At 40.7% G+C, this 20015-nt stretch overlaps 1 protein-coding gene across 4 annotated transcripts in view; it reads left to right on the forward strand.

Annotated features, from left to right (window-relative positions):
- The window catches only part of CR1 (complement C3b/C4b receptor 1 (Knops blood group)), a 132855-nt gene that overhangs the window by 29921 nt on the left and 82919 nt on the right, over nucleotides 1-20015 (forward strand). For all 4 annotated transcript variants that reach the window (XM_078005098.1, XM_078005092.1, XM_078005100.1 and 1 more), the window contains exons 6-13: nucleotides 761-937; nucleotides 1029-1131; nucleotides 2782-2867; nucleotides 4707-4925; nucleotides 6009-6188; nucleotides 6800-6899; nucleotides 12567-12652; nucleotides 14772-15170. In XM_078005098.1, coding sequence (XP_077861224.1) covers nucleotides 761-937; nucleotides 1029-1131; nucleotides 2782-2867; nucleotides 4707-4925; nucleotides 6009-6188; nucleotides 6800-6899; nucleotides 12567-12652; nucleotides 14772-15170 — 1350 coding nt within the window. The remainder of the gene's footprint in view (nucleotides 1-760; nucleotides 938-1028; nucleotides 1132-2781; nucleotides 2868-4706; nucleotides 4926-6008; nucleotides 6189-6799; nucleotides 6900-12566; nucleotides 12653-14771; nucleotides 15171-20015) is intronic.

Raw genomic sequence — 20015 nt, forward strand, 5'->3', positions numbered from 1 at the left:
TTTTATGTAATTTAGTTGAGACCCAAATGTGTTCTGACTTCCCGAGATCAGATCAACATATTAAGAGAGAGCCAGAGCTGCCATTACAATACGTTGCGTGAAATATACACTCTCATTATGGTGACAGAAGGTCTTTTAGATTTTGTTAGACAGTTGCCCACCTTCTCACTAGAGTGAAATGAATGACTAGGCAGCACCTTGCTTCATAGCATGAAGAGAGGAGACCCATAGTTCGTTACTGCCCTATGTCAGGTGGCCGCTGAGAGAAGCCTTGACAGGAAATGAGAGTAGATGTATGGACGCTGTTTGTTGCACCAGTGTGATAGGTGACGGAGGGACCTATTAGACAAGACATGGGCAGGGGCACTCCTTTATTGCCTAAAATGCAAGACTAAATTGGTGATGCGTTTCTAGAAAGGAAGTATGAAGATATAATAAGCCATCATTCCTCCCAATTTTGTACTGGGTGAACAGTAATTGGAAGCATTCTACAAGGAACTGTCCATTGTGAAATCTTAGTTGCATGCTTTAGATGAAAAGCAATGAATTGAGGATACCTCTGTTTTAGTCACAGTTCTGCAATGTGTCAGTTCTATGACTGATGGCAAGACATCTTCCTTGCCCTGTGTATTTAGTTTGTTATCAATATAATAAAGCTCTTATCTTACCTTTATTATTATATATATAGATTTGTAATTATTATTCCCTTGGCCAGTTAAACAGAGAGAAAATTAGCAATACTTTGTTTCTCTCTCCCCAGTATGTCAGCCACCTCCAGATGTCCTGCATGGTGAGCGTATCCAAAGGGACAAGGACATCTTTCAGCCTGGGCAGGAAGTGTTCTACATCTGTGAGCCCGGCTATGACCTCAGAGGGGCTGCGTCTCTGCGCTGTACACCCCAGGGAGACTGGAGCCCTGCAGCCCCCAGATGTGAAGGTGCCTAGACTCTTGTTTGGCTTGATATTTTTAGCTTGCGTCTTTATTCTCCACATGCCAATATTTTCTGTTCATTTTTCTTTTACTCCAGCGAAATCCTGTGATGACTCCCTGGGCCAACTTCCTAATGGTCGTGTGCTATTTCCACGTAGTCTCCAGCTTGGAGCAAAAGTGGATTTTGTTTGTGATGAAGGGTGAGTGTGAGCTTGCCTGACCTCCTGGACATTGAAAATGGGGCTGGGAATTAGTTTTAAAAGGGGAGATTTGGTTTGGCTTAAAAGAAAGACACACACACACACACACACACACACACACACATTCAGAGAGATGAACTTTCCAAAGTATACATAGGAAGAAAGGAAAGAAATGCACAGAACTAATAACATGAGATATGAAGAGGAAACTGGAACATATATTAACTGGCAAGTTCAAAGGCAAGTATAACTACTGGTTATGAAAATATGGGTAACACATTAAGTAAAAAATATCAGCCAGGCATGGTGGCTCATGCCCATGGTGGCTCATGCCTGTAATCCCAGCACCTTTGGGAGGTTGATCTGAGGCGAGCAGATCACCTGAAGACAGGAGTTGGAGACCAGCCTGGCCAACATGGTGAACCCCGTCTCTACTAAAAACACAAAAGTTAACTGGGCTTGGTGGCATGTGCCTGTAATCCCAGCTACTGAGGCACGAGAATCACTTGAACCTGGAAGGCAGAGTTTGCAATGAGCCGCGATGGCACCATTGCAATCCAGTGTGGACAATAAGAGTGAAACTCCGTCTCAAGAAAAATAAATCATGTTTTACAAGCAAAAAGAATATGAGTAATTTAGAGAGTCCAAGAAAAAAAACTGCAAGTAACAAAAAGCTTATTCTTAATAACTGGGATCATTTAAGAATCATTTCAGTAAATTCTTTAAACCATCTATAGTGAAATTTGTAATAGGAATGAAAATGTAAAAATCAGCATTTTTAAAAAATTCAGTCATATATAATCTGGCTATTCATGGGCTCTGGGCTCTGAGCTGGGGTCCTGATGGCTGCTGCTATTTCCGGCAAGGTCATTACCTTGTTTATGTCCATCTAGTGCTCTTCACAGATGCACAGGGTGCACATCTCTACACGGAAGCTGACCAGCATGGGCAACAAAGCACCTGATCCCAAAATGTTCCACAGAATCTTGGCAGCCTCCAAATGCCAGCACCCAGTAAGAGTTAGAAGGGCATCAGGGCCCAACAGAAACTGAGAATTTTCGACGATTGCATACAGAAATCCAGTCCTCTCTTCTTTCCTTTTTCCCCTAGAATATTCACGCTTACTCTTCAGCAGCCCAAACTGCCCTTGTAAGCCGTCTTCACACCATCACAGATGCGGAGATGAAAGGACACTCTCTGTTCTCTCGCCAGCTATTTCCCACTTTTCCAAACTGGGAGCTGTTTTCCAAACTGGGAGCTGTTTACTTGCTGTTCCAGCATCAGAGTTAGGAAGGCATTGCATTAGAAGACTGGGTTTCTAGTAATGACAATGAGTGATTTATCAGGTTATCATGGAGTAATCAGTGAAACTCCAAGCCTGGGTCCTGGGTCAAGGAGATGGCGCCCATGTCACGACCACCTTTTTCAATTCAAGCAGGACTGTCATGTGACCAAGTTACTGCATTTTGCCATTCTATATTGCTCCCTTCTGGAGACTGTGAGCTTCCAGAATAACGTAGCCTGTGCAACTCTGCCACCTGCTGGCCTCAGGTCCTCAAAATCCTGAGATTTGGGGCTGGGCCTTAGATTGTGAACCAAGAGTCCTCTTGGCTGAAGCAGCTCACTATTCACTCCTATTTTCTCCTTTAGATTTCAATTAAAAGGCAGCTCTGCTAGTTACTGTGTCTTGGCTGGAATGGAAAGCCTTTGGAATAGCAGTGTTCCAGTGTGTGAACGTGAGTAATAGGAGTAACATTTCAGGCCAGTCTCTCCCATTCATCTGTTCAGTATTTGACCCATGACCTCCCCTAATGTGGTTCTTCAATTTTCTAGTCCGAATTATTGATTTGAAAATTGCTTATTTTAATAATGTTTGGTTGTGAATCAATGTGTACATCACCTGTCTTTGGAATCATCTGATCTGTCTCTGTCCTTCTGCATTCTGTGTTCTACCGCAATAAAGCCTATGGTAGTGTGCTTCTAGGAGTTTCAGGAGAGCTCAGATAATGTGAAGCTTTAACAATATACTTTGTTTCTCTCTTTCTTTCTTTTTTCTCTTCCTTTCTTCCTCCCTTCTTTCTTTTTCATTTTGTTCTTCCATCAGGTGCAATCAGTCTACAATTTTTGTATGTATTTGATAATACACAAATATTAAACATGCCTTTATTTAATTATATTTATTGATCACATACTTTGTGCCTGATGTTCATCTAGCCACTGGAGTTTTATCAATGAACAAGACGAATGAATTCCCTGTCCCCGTGTTGTTTCTCCTCAGGTGGGGAGAGGGACAAGAAAAAAAATAAATTCAATGCTATGAAGATAATAGAGCAAAGCACTGAGGAATGAGGGAAAAGTGGGATGCAACATTAGACAGGGCGAGCAGTTGGAGACTCCTTAATTTCTCAAAACATGTACCTAAGTCATTTATGCTGAGAGATTCATAAATAATAAGTTCATTTTTGAAAAAAGAGCCCCATATGTTCAATAATCGGTAGACTACTGATTTCTCCTAGTCTAACTATTTGTAATTTCCCTAATGGAAGTTAGAACTTTGCTTCATTTCTTGATTCTAACAATTGGAAAACATGTTTCTTTAGAAGACCATGAAATTTTACTAAAATGTTTATGTTCTTAGAAATATACTTGGACATCTTACAGTGCTTTTTAGAGGAAAATTTTGTAAGAACAAAACTTATATAGAGATTCTTGCTGTCTAACTAATCCAGTGCTCCTTGAAGCAGCATGACAAATGTCTGTTCTACTATTATGCATTAAAACTCATTGATTGACTACTCAAGATTTCTCTTATTTTTCATAATTCTTGCTAATTAAAGTAGCTTCTTCCAAATTCCAGTTCTAACGAAAAACGCCAATTAGAAATGAGGGAGAGACTGTTCTAAACAAATCAGTAGATGCTAGAAAGGAGTAACAACTTGAAACCTGACCCAGAACGTAAAAAGAGAAAATTAATCATCAACAGACACAGACATTTTCAAAAGCAAAGCAATCTGAATCCATTTGGAGTTTTTTATAATGGCCTGACTACGTTTCAATTCACTGTGACAGGGCTATTGTTATCACAGAGATTGATGATCAGTATCAATAAGTAATCAGTGGAAGGTTTCACCTATTTAAGATGATTAGCACACATATATGCATTTGAGAAATATTTCCCAAGAACGTAGGCTCCTTCCTCAGCACTGCATCCCCAGGATCCTGATGAGTGGCTGACACAGGACAAGTGCTCAATTAATAAATATTGACTAAATGAATGAGTAACCCATCAAAATGGTTATTTTTCTTCTTCAAATGTTTTGCTACTTCATTAAAGTTGTAACGTTTCTATTGTCCAGGAACCGTTACTATCTGGAAGATTCAGGATAGAAAAATCTCTTTTGTACTTTGCAATACACTTTCAATGACATCTCATTTAATCCAACTCTTCGAAGTCTTAATGTCTACTGTCACCTCATTAGCATATTTTCAGCAACAACAATCATAGAACCCTGTAATTGCAGAATACCTCTGGGGAAACTCCTGAATGAAACTTAGGGCTTTTGTCTTTTTTCCAGAAATCTTTTGTCCAAGTCCTCCAGTTATTCCTAATGGGAGACACACAGGAAAACCTCTGGAAGTCTTTCCCTTTGGAAAAGCTGTAACTTACATATGTGACCCCCACCCAGACAGAGGGATGACCTTCGACCTCATTGGGGAGAGCACCATCCGCTGCACAAGTGACCCTCAAGGGAATGGGGTTTGGAGCAGCCCCGCCCCTCGCTGTGGAATTCTGGGTTAGTGCTCATTTCCCCACATCCAAATGGGTTCAGAATACCTAACGCAGGCCCTCCATATTTCCATAATTACAGTATGGTTTCTCTGTGCGCATTTGCCACAATGGAATGCCCAACCAATGATAAATGGTTCTAAGGTAGGTCAATACATCAGATCCTGATGACCTTTGCATCTGGAGGGACTGATGAAAAAACAAGGACGCAGTGAGTGGTGGGAAAATCCTTCATTAGAATCATATGAATTAAAAACAAATGCTTGTGTATCTCCTCATTGAAATGTTTGGCTTAGAAATATGACCTAGAAAATCAGTGGCTCCTGCTGCCAGGAAATGTCTTGAGTTCCTGCCCATGCTTGTCAACCTCTCATTGGAGTTTTGATGCCTTGAAGTACAAGGAAACCAGACACGAAAGGTGGAAGCTGGGCAGAAACACTCTTTCTGGAGTCCTAAAAATGTGAAAAATTAAATCAGAGCTATATTTACATTAAATTAGATGAGCATTAGCTGAGCGTGGTGGCAATTGCCTGTGTTCCCAGCTATTCGGGAGGCTGAGATGGGAGGATCACTTAAGCCTGGGAGGCAGAGGTTGCCGTGAGCTGAGACTGTGCCACTGCACTCCAGCCTGGGCGACAGAGTGAGACCCTATCTCAAAAACAATGAAAATAGGCTGGCCACAGTGGCTCACACCTGTAATCCCAGTACAGATCACTTGAGGTCAAGAGTTCCAGATCAGAATGCCAACATGGTGAAACTCCAATTATACTAAAAATAAAAAAATAATAAAATAAAATTAACTAAATTATATGAGTAGAAAGACCCGATAACAGACTAATCTTCCAGGTAATATACTTCCTTATAAGCCTATGCTAATGGAAGTTTCCCTTCCATTTTACAGGCAAGTTATGTGTGTTTGTGTGTGTGTGTGTGTGTGTGTGTGTGTGTGTGTGTTTTGTTGTTTTTTGTTTTTTGTTTTATAACTAAGAGTTTCTTTTCTTCTGGCATCAATCTACCCCAGAAGAGAAAAGAGGAAGCACATTGGGTATATTTTTATTAACTCAGATATTCTTGATTTCTTGGTCTCTAGGTCACTGTAAAGCCCCGGATCATTTTCCGTTTGCTAAGTTGAAAACCCAGACCAATGCATCTGACTTTCCCATTGGGACATCTTTAAAGTACGAATGCCGTCCTGAGTACTACGGGAGGCCGTTCTCTATCACATGTCTGGATAACCTGGTGTGGTCGAGTCCCAAAGATGTCTGTAAACGTGAGTGAACTTGCATTGGATCTTTCCCATGTCTGCAAAAGCTTCTTATTGAATGTTTTCAAATGTGGGATATGAGAAACCTTTTTTGAAAAGTGTTCAGATGGGTGGATGTAAGTTTTTCTTGTAGGTCATCCTTGATTATTGCTTGAAATGCTCACTTTATGAGAATGTTTCAAGGAATATTTGTAGAGAAAATCTTCATTCCCTATAGGAAAGAAAATAATACATGACTCTAGATCAGGGGTATAAATGGTGTAGGAAGACAAATTCTGTTTGAATAACTAGGTGAGAAGAAATCCTTTGCAAACTTTGAAATATATTAGCAGTAGATAATGCCATAAGTGACTTTTACATTCTGATAAGGGATGCAAGGTCTCTACACAGATCTAAATCTAGATCTAGATAGATCTGGAGGGAAGGTCTTTTTCAAAGTGGGGCTTAGTAGGTGGCTGATCCTGAGGGGCTCTGATGAGTTTTCTCAAGGTGGCAAAATCTGTGGAACCATCAGAACTGCGTATTTTCTTCAGCAAGCTACATGTTGATGGAGACCTTACTTACTGAAGAGAGTCCTGATTACTCTACCTGGCTCCAAAACACTTTCTTTCCCATAGGTAAATCATGTAAAACTCCTCCAGATCCAGTGAATGGCATGGTGCACGTGATCACAGACATCCAGGTTGGATCCAGAATCAACTATTCTTGTACTACAGGGTGAGTTGGCAGCAACATCTCTTGGTTTAAGAGTTCCAGCACAGCAATACTACCTTCTAGCCACATCTCAGGTTGGAAACTAGGCTATTGCCACCTGCTCTTAAGAGGCTTGAACACAGGTGTTAACTCCTGATTGAAATGAACAATGATAGGAGAAGATTAGGGCAAAAATCTGTATCCTTGCTGGAAGCCAGGGCAGTGCACATATAAAGAGCATGCTGTTCACCGGATGGGAAGGAAAAATAATTAGGAGTGTAGTAGTCAAAGCCCACGAACAACCCTAACCCAGAGTAGACATTGCTGGAAGAAAAGGAAGACCATGTAGCAGCTGTGTGAGAGAACAAATCTAATGATAACAGCATGATCCCTTGCTAGGGCTGGCATCAAAAAGTACAGGACTTCCTCGTTTTATTGTACTTTGCAGATGTTATGCTTTTTATAAATTGAAGGCTTGTGGCAACACTGCGACAAGCATGTCAGTTGCATCATTTATCCAACAGTGTGTGTTCACTTCGTGTCTCTGTGTGACATTTTGGTTATTCTCACAATATCCCAGATGTTTTCATTATTATCATGTCTATGATAGTGATCTGTCATCAGTGATCTTTCATGTGACTATTGTCATTGTTTGGGGTCCCTACGAACTGCACCCATATAAGACAGAAAACTTGATCAATAAATGTGCGTGCTTTGACTGCTCCATGGACTAGACATTCCCCTTCTCTCTCCCTCTCTTCAGGACTCCCTAATCCCTGAGACACAGTAATGCTACAATTAGGCCACTTAATAGCCCTACACTGGCCTTTAAGTGTTGACATGAAGGGAGGAGTCATGCATCTCTTACTTGAAATCAAAAGCTAGGGATGATTAAGCTTACTGAGGATAATATGTTGAAAACCAAGATAGGCCAAAAGCCATTCATCGTGTGCCAAACATCTAGAGAGTTGTAAAGGCAAAGCAAAAGTACTTGAAGGAAATATAAAGTACTGTTCCAGTGAACACATGAATAATAAAACGTGAAACAGCCTTATTGCTGATAGGGAAGAAGTTTTAGTGGTCTACATACAAGATCAAACTAGACACATTTTCTGAAGCCAAAGCCTAATCCTGAGCAAGGCCCTAACTCTCTTCAATTCTATGAAGGCTGCCAGAGGTGAGGAAGCTGCAGAAAAGAAGCTGGAAGCTAGCACAGGTTGATTCCTGAGGTTTAAGGAAAGAAGCCCTCTCCATAACATTAAGGTCGAAGGTAAAGCAGCAAGTGCTCATGTAGAAGCTGCAGCAAGTTATCTAGAAGATCTAGCTAAGATCATGGATGAAGGTGTTACACTAAATAACAGATTTTCCATGTAGACAAAACAGTCATCTGTCGGACTTTCATAGCTAGAGAGGAGAAGTTAATGCCTGGCTTCAGAGCTTCAAAGAACAGGCTGACTTTTTAGGAGCTAATGCCGTTGGTGACTATGAGTTGAAGCCAAAGCTTACTGACCATTCTAAAAATTCTAGGGCCCATAAGTATTATGCTAAATGTACCTTCCCTGTGTCTATAAATGCAACAACAAAGCCTGACGACAGAAGTATGTTTGCAGCATGGTTTGCTGAATATTTTAAGTCCACTGTTGAGATCTAGTGCTCAGAAAAACAGATTCCTTTCAAAATATTACTGCTCATTGACATTACACCTAGACAGCCAAGAGCTCTAATGGAGATGGACACGGAGATGAATGGAGTTTTCCTGCCTGCTGACCACAGCAGCCATTCTGCAGACCATGGCTGAAGGAGTAATTTTGACTTTCAAGTTTCATTATTTAAGAAATACATTTTGTAAGGCCAGTTCCCACAGACAGTAATTCCTCTGATGGATCTGAGCAAAGTAAGTTGACAACTGCTGGAAAGAATTCATCATTCTACATATCATTAAGAACATTCATGATTCATGGGAAGAGGTTAAAATATCAACATTAACAGGAGTTGGTAGAAGTTAATTCCAACTTTCACAGCTGACTTTGAGAGGTTCAACACTTCAGCAGAGGAAATAACTGCAGATGTGGTGGAAATAGCAAGAGAACTACAGTCAGAAATGGAACCTGAAGATGTGACTGAATTGCTACAAATTCATGATCAAAGTTGAACAGATGAGGAGTTCCTTCTTATGAATGAGCAGAGAAAGTGTTTTGTTTTTTTGGGTTTTTTTTTGTTTTTTTTGAGGTGGAGTCTCTTCCTGGTGAAGATGACATGAGCATTGTGAAAATGACCACAAAGGATTTAGAATATTACATAAACTCAGTTGATAAAGCAGCAGCAGTATCTGGGAAGATTGACTCCAATTTTGAAAGCAGTTCAGAGGGTAAAATGTTATCAAATAGCATTGCATGCTAGAAAAATCTTTTGTGAAAGGAAGAGTCAATCAATACAGCAACTTTATTGTTGTCTCAGCTTAAGAAATAGCCACAGCCACCCCAGCCTTCAGCAACCACCACCCTGAGCAGTCAGCAGCCATCAATCTTGAGGCAAGACCCTCCACCAGCAAAAAGATTACGACTGATTGAAGGTCAGATAATCTTTAGCATTTTTTATCAATAAACCATTTTTTAAAGTATGACTTTTTTCAGATATAATTCTATTTCACACTTAATAGACTACCGTATAGTACAAACACAACTTTTAGACTCACTGAGAAATCAAAAAATTCATATGACTCATCTGTTGTGATATTTGTTTTATTGTGGTGTTCTGGAACTGAACCTACAATATCCTTGAGGAATGTCTGTAACACAAAATGGGCGGCTTAATACAACAGAAGTTTTTGGAGTTCTATTCTAGAGGATGGGAGTCCAAAATCGAGGTGTTGGCAGGGCCATGCTCCCTCTGAATCCTGTAGGGTAGAATCCTTCATTGCGTCTTCCAGCTTCTGGAGCCCCAGGCCTTCCTAGGTATGTGGCAGCGGAACTCCAATTTCTTCTGTCCCTGTCCTCACATGGCCATCTTCCCTCCGGGTCTGTGTCCTCATATGCTGTTCTCCTCTCTGTGCATGTTTCTGTCCAAAGTTTTCCCTTTTTATCAGGACACCAGGCATATTGGATTAGGGCGTACCTTAGTGACCTCATCTTAACTTGATTGCATCTGCAAAGATTGTATTTCCAAATAAGATCACATCCACAGGGACTGGGGGTTAAGACTTCAACATATCCGGGGGAGACACAATTCAACCTGCAACAGAGCCCCTTTGAAAATGTCAAGCGTCAGGTGCTCACAGCGCAGGGCCCAGCTGTTGGTGCTCAGCCTTGCTCAGCACACAGTGGAGGCTCTGCCCCAAGCTCACTCTTCATGGGAACAGCTAAGCCAGGTAGTGAGTAGGGGATATGTTTGTGCCACTGCAACCAGTACTGAAAGGAAGCTTGTGGTGTCCAGCATATTTGCCAGCCTAGGCCTCACAGACCATAGCACCTAGAATCTGACAAAGTAAAATTAGAATAAATCCAATATCTCCTTTACTTTTTTTTTTTTGGAGCATTTTTAAATACAATTGATAAATTTCCTGACTGTACCCTCCTCATCTTGCATTGCTGAATAAGGGGGGAACCTCTCTAAGGCATACAGCACAAAACCATTGAGCTTATGACTAGAAACAGGAAATACATGTAAAAGAGACCAGTCTGAAAAATCAGGAGAAATTTTACAAAGAGATTTACTGCCAAGAAACCAGGGAAACTTTCTGAACACTCTCCTTTTCATATTTGTAATATGATTCAACTGTGCAAATACTTCTGTGAAACTAGCCATAAAGTTTGTACATGAAGGAATATATATATTCAGTGTGTTTATATATTTCATTTCATACATGTGATATATATATACACACATATACTTACATATATATATCTCACAATGAATATTGCAGAAAATTAAAGCGAAGAGTAAGAGGAGTTAACCAAATTTTCCCTGAATGCAGTGGGGAAAGCTGAAAAGGAGAAGACAGGCAGGCACAGTGGCTCACACCTGTAATCCCAACACATTGAGAGGCTGAGACAAGAGGATCACTTGAGCCCAGGAGCTTGAGACCAGCCTGGGCAACATGGCAAAACCCCATCTCTACAAAAAAGTATAAAAATTAGCTGGGCGTGGTGGTGTGTGCCTGTAGTCACAACTAGGCAGAGACTGAAGTGGGAGGATCACCTGAGCCCAGGAGGCTGAGGCTTCAGTGAGCCATGATGGCACCCCTGCACTCCAGCCTGGATGAGAGAATGAGATCCTGTCTCCAAAAATGAAGAAGGAAAGACATATATAACACAGTGTCAGGATTCAAAATACATGTAACAAAAATTCCAGAAGGGTAAACAAATAAGCCCATACTTAGCCATCACTAGGGAAACTTCTGTGTTTCAGGGATAAAGAAAAAAACTCAGATCCCAGAAATAAAACATGAAAATATAGTACCCGCAAAAGAAATAAGTGTATTGACACCACATTGATTCTGTACAACACTAAATGGTATAAGGTAGCATTTCTATTGCACCAAGCTAATATTCACACCTAGAGGCTCAGGTACACATTAAAGGATAAGCAAAGACACAACAATTGTACCATTTAAGTATGTTTCCCAGGCAATTTATAAGCAAATTTTCTAAAAGGAGAATGATGAATTCCAAAAGAAATCTCAACAACAACAACAACAAAAATACACACAAAAACTTGGCAATGTACTCATGACTTATTAATAATCTCTCTAAACTCATAGAACATATCAATAAAACTAGAAAATGTGAGACAGTAAAAGGTAGGCTAGACTTACATTACACTAAAGATGAGTAGACTGAGTATATAGAGTTTGACTCTAAAATTGAGAAAATAGGTTTTAATATGTGTCGTGTGTATATGTATAATATATGTACACACATATAAAATAAAATTCCTCATTGGAAAACCTATTAGGCTTATTTCTAAATTATTAGAATGACTAAAAACAGCTGAATCTATCTGTTCCATATAGTAAGTGAGAGGGAAGGAAAAGGAATAGCAAGGAATGCATTTGTCTCTTTCACCAGAAATAAGCCCCCGCATGCTGGGTCAGGTCATTTTATTCATTGCTTTCTCCTCATCAATGTCATTGGGCATCGTGAAATCAATGAAAAAGGCAGTGAAAGAACGATGATGAAAGCAAATCAAATACATCATTTATCTCAATACATGTGATTTAATCTTCTTGTTGAAAGACAAAGTCTCCCAGATAAGATCAAGAGCAACAAATCATGTATTCACAAAAAACATGTCTCAAGTAAGATGACATCGTATAATGCACACACACACACACAAAATAAGGAAAAATGCAAACAAAAAATGGCAGAAATAATATTTAGAGAAAATAGAATTTATGAAAAAAAAGTCAAACAGGTCTACAAAATAATTGTTTTATTTTGGTGCCGGGTACAGTCCACAATGAAGCCAAGATATGAAGAAGCAAATGGGCCAGGAGAAGTTAGAGCAGAAATATTTCTTTCAATAGCGAGAGAATAGGAAAAAGAACTAGAAAAGCTGGGAACAACAGGTAAAGTTTAGGCTAGGCCTTAGACTTCTCCTACATTGTAATCCTTCTGGTTTGCCACATATGCATGCTGTGAGGATGTTGATGAGGCATGTACAGCACAATTCTTTTCCACTGTTTGCCTTTAGGCACCGACTCATTGGTCACTCATCTGCTGAATGTGTCATCTCAGGCAATACTGCCCATTGGAGCAAGAAGCCACCAATTTGTCAACGTGAGTTGAAGTCTCTTTCCCCATTCACCCCACCGTTTAATCCTAGAGTTGTCCTCCTAGAATCACAAAGAATGAATCTCATCCCTCTTGGAAATGGTATCCTTCTGATATTTGAAGAATCCAGTCATATCCTTAGAATGGCTCACAGCATCCCAAACTTCCACCTTCACCTAGAAATGCGTTTTTGTTTTTTTCTTATCTCAAGGTCTAATTTATTTTAAACTAGTCTTGAGCTCATTTAAACAGCCCCCAATTTCCTCCTCTGTTGGTTGAACACCCGCAGTTTGAAGAGCATTTTCTTCACTGAAGTCAACAAATACAAAGTCAGTGAAATAAACCCTGTATCCTCTCTGCAAGCTCTTAGTATCACATCAGATATTCAAGCCATGCAGCTCTTCCTTCCTTCTTACTCTTCGTCTAAACAGGATCATGCCGTCTTCCCTGTGAGTTGTTTGGAAGATGAGCTTTCTACATTTTGGGGAGCAAAGGGAATGAGCAATTGCAAGCTAAAAAGGAATATAAAATGTACATAATCCTGGGTTTTGGGACGATGTGAGGAAATCAGCAATTTCAAACCCAGTTGGTGGGAGGATAAGTAGGAACCAACTTTGTAGAAGGTCAACATACTGGCTGGGCACTGCCCCACAGTACAGTAGGACACAGTATTCAGTTCTTCCACGATTAGACCAGATTGGGCACATTCAGGGTGGTATGGCTGTACATAAGTATCTAGTTCTTTTTATTACTTCTGAATCTGTAAGTATCATGTTTATTATATGTAATGTTGTATATTTGTGCTTTGTCTATATTAGTCCTGCCAGAGTTTTTGGTCTTACTATTTAATAAAGATGCTATACTGAGCCACGTGTGGTGACTCAAACTTGTAATCCCAGCACTTTGGGAGGACTAGGTGAGCAGATAGCTTGAGTACAGGAGTTCGAGACCAGCCTGTATAACATGGTGAAACCCTGTCTCTGCAAAAAAATACAAAAACCAAACGGGCATGGTGGCACACGCCTATAGTCCCAACTACTCGGGAGACTGAGACGTGGGAGGATTGCTTGAGCCAGAGAGGTTGAGGCTGCAGTGAGCCATGATCTGGCCACTGCACTTCAGTCTGGGCAGCAGAGCAAGACCCTGTCTCAAAAAAAATGCTATGCTATATGCTTTATTATATTAACATCCAATACCACAAAGGCAAATGCCTTCTATAGAGAGAGAACCAAATTAATAATGGTGAGATAACATAGTTAAATTCTCATTTAGCAGGAGAAATAAAAACATACACTATAGGCTAGGCACAGTGGCTCATGCCTGTAATCCCAGTATATTGGGAGGCTGAGGTTTGCAGATCACTTGAGGTCAGGAGTTCGAGACCAGCCTTGCCAATATGGTGAAACTCCATCTCTACTAAAAATACAAAAGTTAGTCATGTGTGGTGCTGCATGCCTCTAATCCTAGCTACTCAGAAGGCTGAGGCTGGAAAATCGCTTAAACCTGGGAGGCGGGGTTTGCAGTGAGCCAAGATCATGCCACTGCACTCCAGCCTGGGGAACAGAGTGAAACTCTGTTCAAAAAAGAAAAAAAAAACTAGAAGTGGACTCTAATAATATATGGACACATTTAGTGAAATAAGGTTAACTGAGTAGAGCAGAACTCATAATATTTTACAACTGTAAGAACATGTCTGTACATTAGCAAATATTAGATGAGAATAATATTGTCAGTATTTACTTCTGGTATTTTGGAATTAAAAAAACTGTCAGCAAAATTTACAATAAAGTATAATTTTAAGAAACCAGGCTGGATGCGGTGGCTCACGCTTATAATCCCAGCACTTTGAAAGACCGAGGCAGGCAGATTGCTCGAGGCCAGGAGTTCAAGACTAACCTGCCCAACATGGCCAAACCCCATCTCTACTAAAAACATAAAAATAAACCAGACACAGTGGTGCATGCCTGTGATCCCAGCTGCTCAGGAGGTTGAGGTGGGAGGATTGCTGGACCTCGGAAGTGGATGCTGCAGTGAACTGTGATCATGCCACTGCACTCCAGCCTGGGTGACCGCAAGACTCTGTCCCAAGGTTTTGTTTTGGTTAACTTGCTGTCTCCTTTTCCAGGAATTCCTTGTGGGCTACCCCCAGCCATCGCCAATGGAGATTTCATTAGCACCAACAGAGAATATTTTCACTACGGATCTGTGGTGACCTACCGCTGCAATCTTGGAAGCGGAAGGAAAAAGCTGTTTGAGCTCGTGGGTGAGCCCTCCATATACTGCACCAGCAAAGATGGCCAAGTGGGCATCTGGAGCGGCCCGGCCCCTCAGTGCATTATACCTAACAAATGTACGCCTCCAAATGTGGAAAATGGAATATTGGTGTCTGTCAACAGAAGCTTATTTTCCTTAAATGAAGTTGTGGAGTTTAGGTGTCAGCCTGGCTTTGTCATGAAAGGACCCCGCCGTGTGCAATGCCAGGCCCTGAACAAATGGGAGCCAGAGTTACCAAGCTGCTCCAGGGGTGAGTCTGACTGAGGCCTAGAAGGGCCCTGCAAATGACATGAGTTGCTGTTGGATCAGGTGATCGGTATTTGTTCAGGGGGAGGGATGTGTACTGAGCAGGGTCAGGGAGCAAATTTTCTAGATAGTGAAGGTGAAATTCAGAAGGTGTGTGTACATACACATGTGCTGAAATTGAGTACAGAGCTCAACCTGGGCAAGGAATATGATGTTTCTTTGGGGTTCTTATAAACAGATCTGTCAATTACTTTTGAGTATAATAATTGTTGATACAAAATGAGTGATTCCTCTGGCCAGGCACTATGATACAGGCTACATGTGAATTGTAATCCTTAAAACAAAGTTATTAGGTAGTTACCAGTTGTTCTATGTTTGTCTGTTTTGTTTTGCCTGAGATACTGTCTTGCTCTGTCACTGGGGTTGGGCTGCAGTGGTGTGATCATGGCTTACTTCAACCTCTGCCTCCCTGGGTCAAGCAATTCTCCTGCCTGAGTCTCCCACATAGCTAGGAGTATCGGTGCATGCCACCATGCCTGGTTAAGATTTTTATGTTTTTTTGTACAGATAGAGTCTCACCATGTTGGCCAAGCTGGTCTCAAACTCCTCAGCTCAAGCAATCCACCCATCTTGGCCTCCCGAAGTCCTGTGATTATAGGCATGAGCCACCACGCCAGGTCTTGATGTTTTACAGAGAATATGTGCCTTAGAGAGATCAGATAACTTTCTAAGATACTAACTTGCAGACAAAACTGGAATGCAAGCCCACCTCACTCCAAGTCTTGGCTTTGCTAATCAGCATCCAGTCATGCAATCAAAACTTACTCTAGATACTTTCCAGGAGGGAGGGATTTCATGCAGGTTGTATTAGTCTGTTCTCACATTCCTGTAAAGAACTACTTGAGACTGGGTAATTTATAAAGAAAAGAGGTTTAATTGACTCAGAGTTCTGTAGGCTGTACGGGAGGCATGGCTAGGGACACCTCAGGAAAGTTACAATCATGGTGGAAGGCAAAGAGGAAGCACCTATATCTTCATATGGTTGGCAGGAGAGAGAGAGAGAGCAAGGTAGAGGTGCTACACACTTCTAAATAAGCAGATCTCGAGAGAACTCTATCACAGGACAGCACTAGGGTGATGGTGCTAAACCATTAGAAACCACCTCCATGATCCAGTCACCTCCCGCCAGGCTCCTCCTCCAACACTGGGGATTACAATTTGACATGAGATTTGGGTGGGGACACAGAGCCAAACCATATCACAGCTAATAGGTCACAAAGATGTTAGAAGGGCAGGAAAAGCAATAAGACGAAGGCAGAGTTACCAGAGATCAGGGAGCTACGGTGGCTGCCAGTCTAGAGCACAGGAGCCTGTACTGATGCTGAAATGGCCAGCCCCTCCCACTGAGCAGGCAGCTCCCTGAAAGCTGCTAATGCTGCAGGAGCCACCACTGCTGCCAGAATGCAGCTGATATTGCTGGAGCCAAAGTCATTGGCATGGCTAGAATTGAAGCTGTAACTGCTCACTGAAGCCATCTGTACTGCCACTGCCACCTCTAGAAGTAGAACAGATTCTGCTATCATCCTCCCTTTTAATTTGGTATATATGACTCCAACTGGCAGAACCTAACCAGAGCCCAGTTATCAAGGAAGATGAACGATTGTAGTTTTTTGTTTTGTTTTGTTTTTTGGTATTTCATTGTAATTTATTTATTTATTTATTTATTTATTATTATTATACTTTAAGTTCTAGGGTACATGTGCATAACGTGCAGGTTTCTTACATATGTATACTTGTGCCATGTTGGTGTGCTGCACCCATCAACTCGTCAGCACCCATGAACTCGTCATTTACATCAGGTATATCTCCCAATGCAATCCCTCCGCCCTCCCCCCTCCCCATGATAGGCCCCAATGTGTGATGTTCCCCTTCCTGAGTCCAAGTGATCTCATTGTTCAGTTCCCACCTATGAGTGAGAACATGCGGTGTTTGGTTTTCTGTTCTTGCGATAGCTTGCAGAGAATGATGGTTTCCAGCTGCATCCATGTCCCTACAAAGGAAACAAACTCATCCTTTTTTATGGCTGCATAGTAATCTATGGTGTATATGTGCTACATTTTCTTAATCCAGTCTGTCACTGATGGACATTTGGGTCCAAGTCTTTGCTATTGTGAATAGTGCCGCAATAAACATACATGTGCATGTGTCTTTATAGCAGCATGATTTATAATCCTTTGGGTATATACCCAGTAATGGGATGGCTGGGTCATTTGGAACTTCTAGTTCTAGATCCTTGAGGAATCGCCATACTTTTTTCCATAATGGTTGAACTAGTTTACAATCCCACCAACAGTGTAAAAGTGTTCCTATTTCTCCACATCCTCTCCAGCACCTGTTGTTTCCTGACTTTTTAATGATTGCCATTCTAACTGGTGTGAGATGGTATCTCATTGTGGTTTTGATTTGCATTTCTCTGATGGCCAGTGATGATGAGCATTTTTTCATGTGTCTGTTGGCTGTATGCATGTCTTCTTTTGAGAAATGTCTGTTCATATCCTTTGCCCACATTTTGATGGGGTTGTTTGTTTTTTTTCTTGTAAATTTGTCTGAGTTCTTTGTAGGTTCTGGATATTAGCCCTTTGTCAAATGGGTAGATTGCAAAAATTTTCTCCCATTCTGTAGGTTGCCTGTTCACTCTGATGGTAGTTTCTTTTGCTGTACAGAAGCTCTTTAGTTTAATTAGATCCCATTTGTCAATTTTGGCTTTTGTTGCCATTGCTTTTGGTGTTTTAGACATGAAGTCCTTGCTCATGCCTATGACCTGAATGGTATTACCTAGGTTTTCTTTTAGGGTTTTTATGGTATTAGGTCTTACATTCAAGTCTTTAATCCATCTTGAATTAATTTTTGTATAAGGAGTAAGGAAAGGATCCAGTTTCAGCTTTCTACTTATGGCTAGCCAATTTTCCCAGCACCATTTATTAAATAGGGAATCCTTTCCCCATTGCTTGTTTTTCTCAGGTTTGTCAAAGATCAGATGGCTGCAGATGTATGGTATTATTTCTGAGGACTCTGTTCTGTTCCATTGGTCTATATCTCTGTTTTGGTACTAGTACCATGCTGTTTTGGTTACCGTAGCCTTGTAGTATAGTTTGAAGTCAGGTAGCGTGATGCCTCCAGCTTTGTTCTTTTGACTTAGGATTGTCTTGGCAATGCGGGCTCTTTTTTGGTTCCATATGAACTTTAAAGCAGTTTTTTCCAATTCTGTGAAGAAACTCATTGGTAGCTTGATGGGGATGGCATTGAATCTATAAATTACCTTGGGCAGTATGGCCATTTTTATGATATTGATTCTTCCTATCCATGAGCATGGTATGTTCTTCCATTTGTTTGTGTCCTCTTTGATTTCACTGAGCAGTGGTTTGTAGTCCTCCTTGAAGAGGTCCTTTACATCCCTTGTAAGTTGGATTCCTAGGTATTTTATTCTCTTTGAAGCAATTGTGAATGGAAGTTCATTCATGATTTGGCTCTCTGTTTGTCTGTTACTGGTGTATAAGAATGCTTGTGATTTTTGCACATTAATTTTGTATCCTGAGACTTTGCTGAAGTTGCTTATCAGCTTAAGGAGATTTTGGGCTGAGACAATGGGGTTTTCTAAATATACAATCATGTCATCTGCAAACAGGGACAATTTGACTTCTTCTTTTCCAGATGAATACCCTTTATTTCTTTCTCTTGCCTGATTGCCCTAGCCAGAACTTCCAACACTATGTTGAATAAGAGTGGTGAGAGAGGGCATCCCTGTCTTGTGCCAGTTTTCAAAGGGAATTTTTCCAGTTTTTGCCCATTCAGTATGATATTGGCTGTGGGTTTGTCATAAATAGCTCTTATTATTTTGAGATACGTTCCATCAATACCAAATTTATTGAGAGTTTTTAGCATGAAGGGCTGTTGAATTTTGTCAAAGGCCTTTTCTGCATCTATTGAGATAATCATGTGGTTTTTGTCTTTGGTTCTGTTTATATATTGTATTACGTTTATTGATTTGCATATGTTGAACCAGCCTTGCATCCCAGGGATGAAGCCCACTTGATCATGGTGGATAAGCTTTTTGATGTGCTGCTGGATCCGGTTTGCCAGTATTTTATTGAGGATTTTTGCATCGATGTTCATCAGGGATATTGGTCTAAAATTCTCTTTTTTTGTTGTGTCTCTGTCAGGCTTTGGTATCAGGATGATGTTGGCCTCATAAAATGAGTTAGGGAGGATTCCCTCTTTTTCTATTGATTGGAATGGTTTCAGAAGGAATGGTACCAGCTCCTCCTTGTACCTCTGGTAGAATTCAGCTGTGAATCCATCTGGTCCTGGACTTTTTTTGGTTGGTAGGCTATTAATTATTGCCTCAATTTCAGAGCCTGCTATTGGTCTATTCAGGAATTCAGCTTCTTCCTGGTTTAGTCTTGGGAGAGTGTAAGTGTCCAGGAAATTATCCATTTCTTCTAGATTTTCCAGTTTATTTGCATAGAGGTGTTTATAGTATTCTCTGATGGTAGTTTCTATTTCTGTGGGGTCGGTGGTGATATCCCCTTTATCATTTTTTATTGCATCTATTTAATTCTTCTCTCTTTTCTTCTTTATTAGTCTTGCTAGTGGTCTATCAATTTTGTTGATCTTTTCAAAAAACCAACTCCTGGATTCATTGATTTTTTTGGAGGGTTTTTTGTCTCTATCTCCTTCAGTTCTGCTCTGATCTTAGTTATTTCTTGTCTTCTGCTAGCTTTTGAATGTGTTTGCTCTTGCTTCTGTAGTTCTTTTAATTGTGATGTTAGAGTGTCAATTTTAGATCTTT

Source organism: Macaca mulatta, chromosome 1, assembly GCF_049350105.2.
Source record: "Macaca mulatta isolate MMU2019108-1 chromosome 1, T2T-MMU8v2.0, whole genome shotgun sequence".
Taxonomy (NCBI): Eukaryota; Metazoa; Chordata; class Mammalia; order Primates; family Cercopithecidae; genus Macaca; species Macaca mulatta.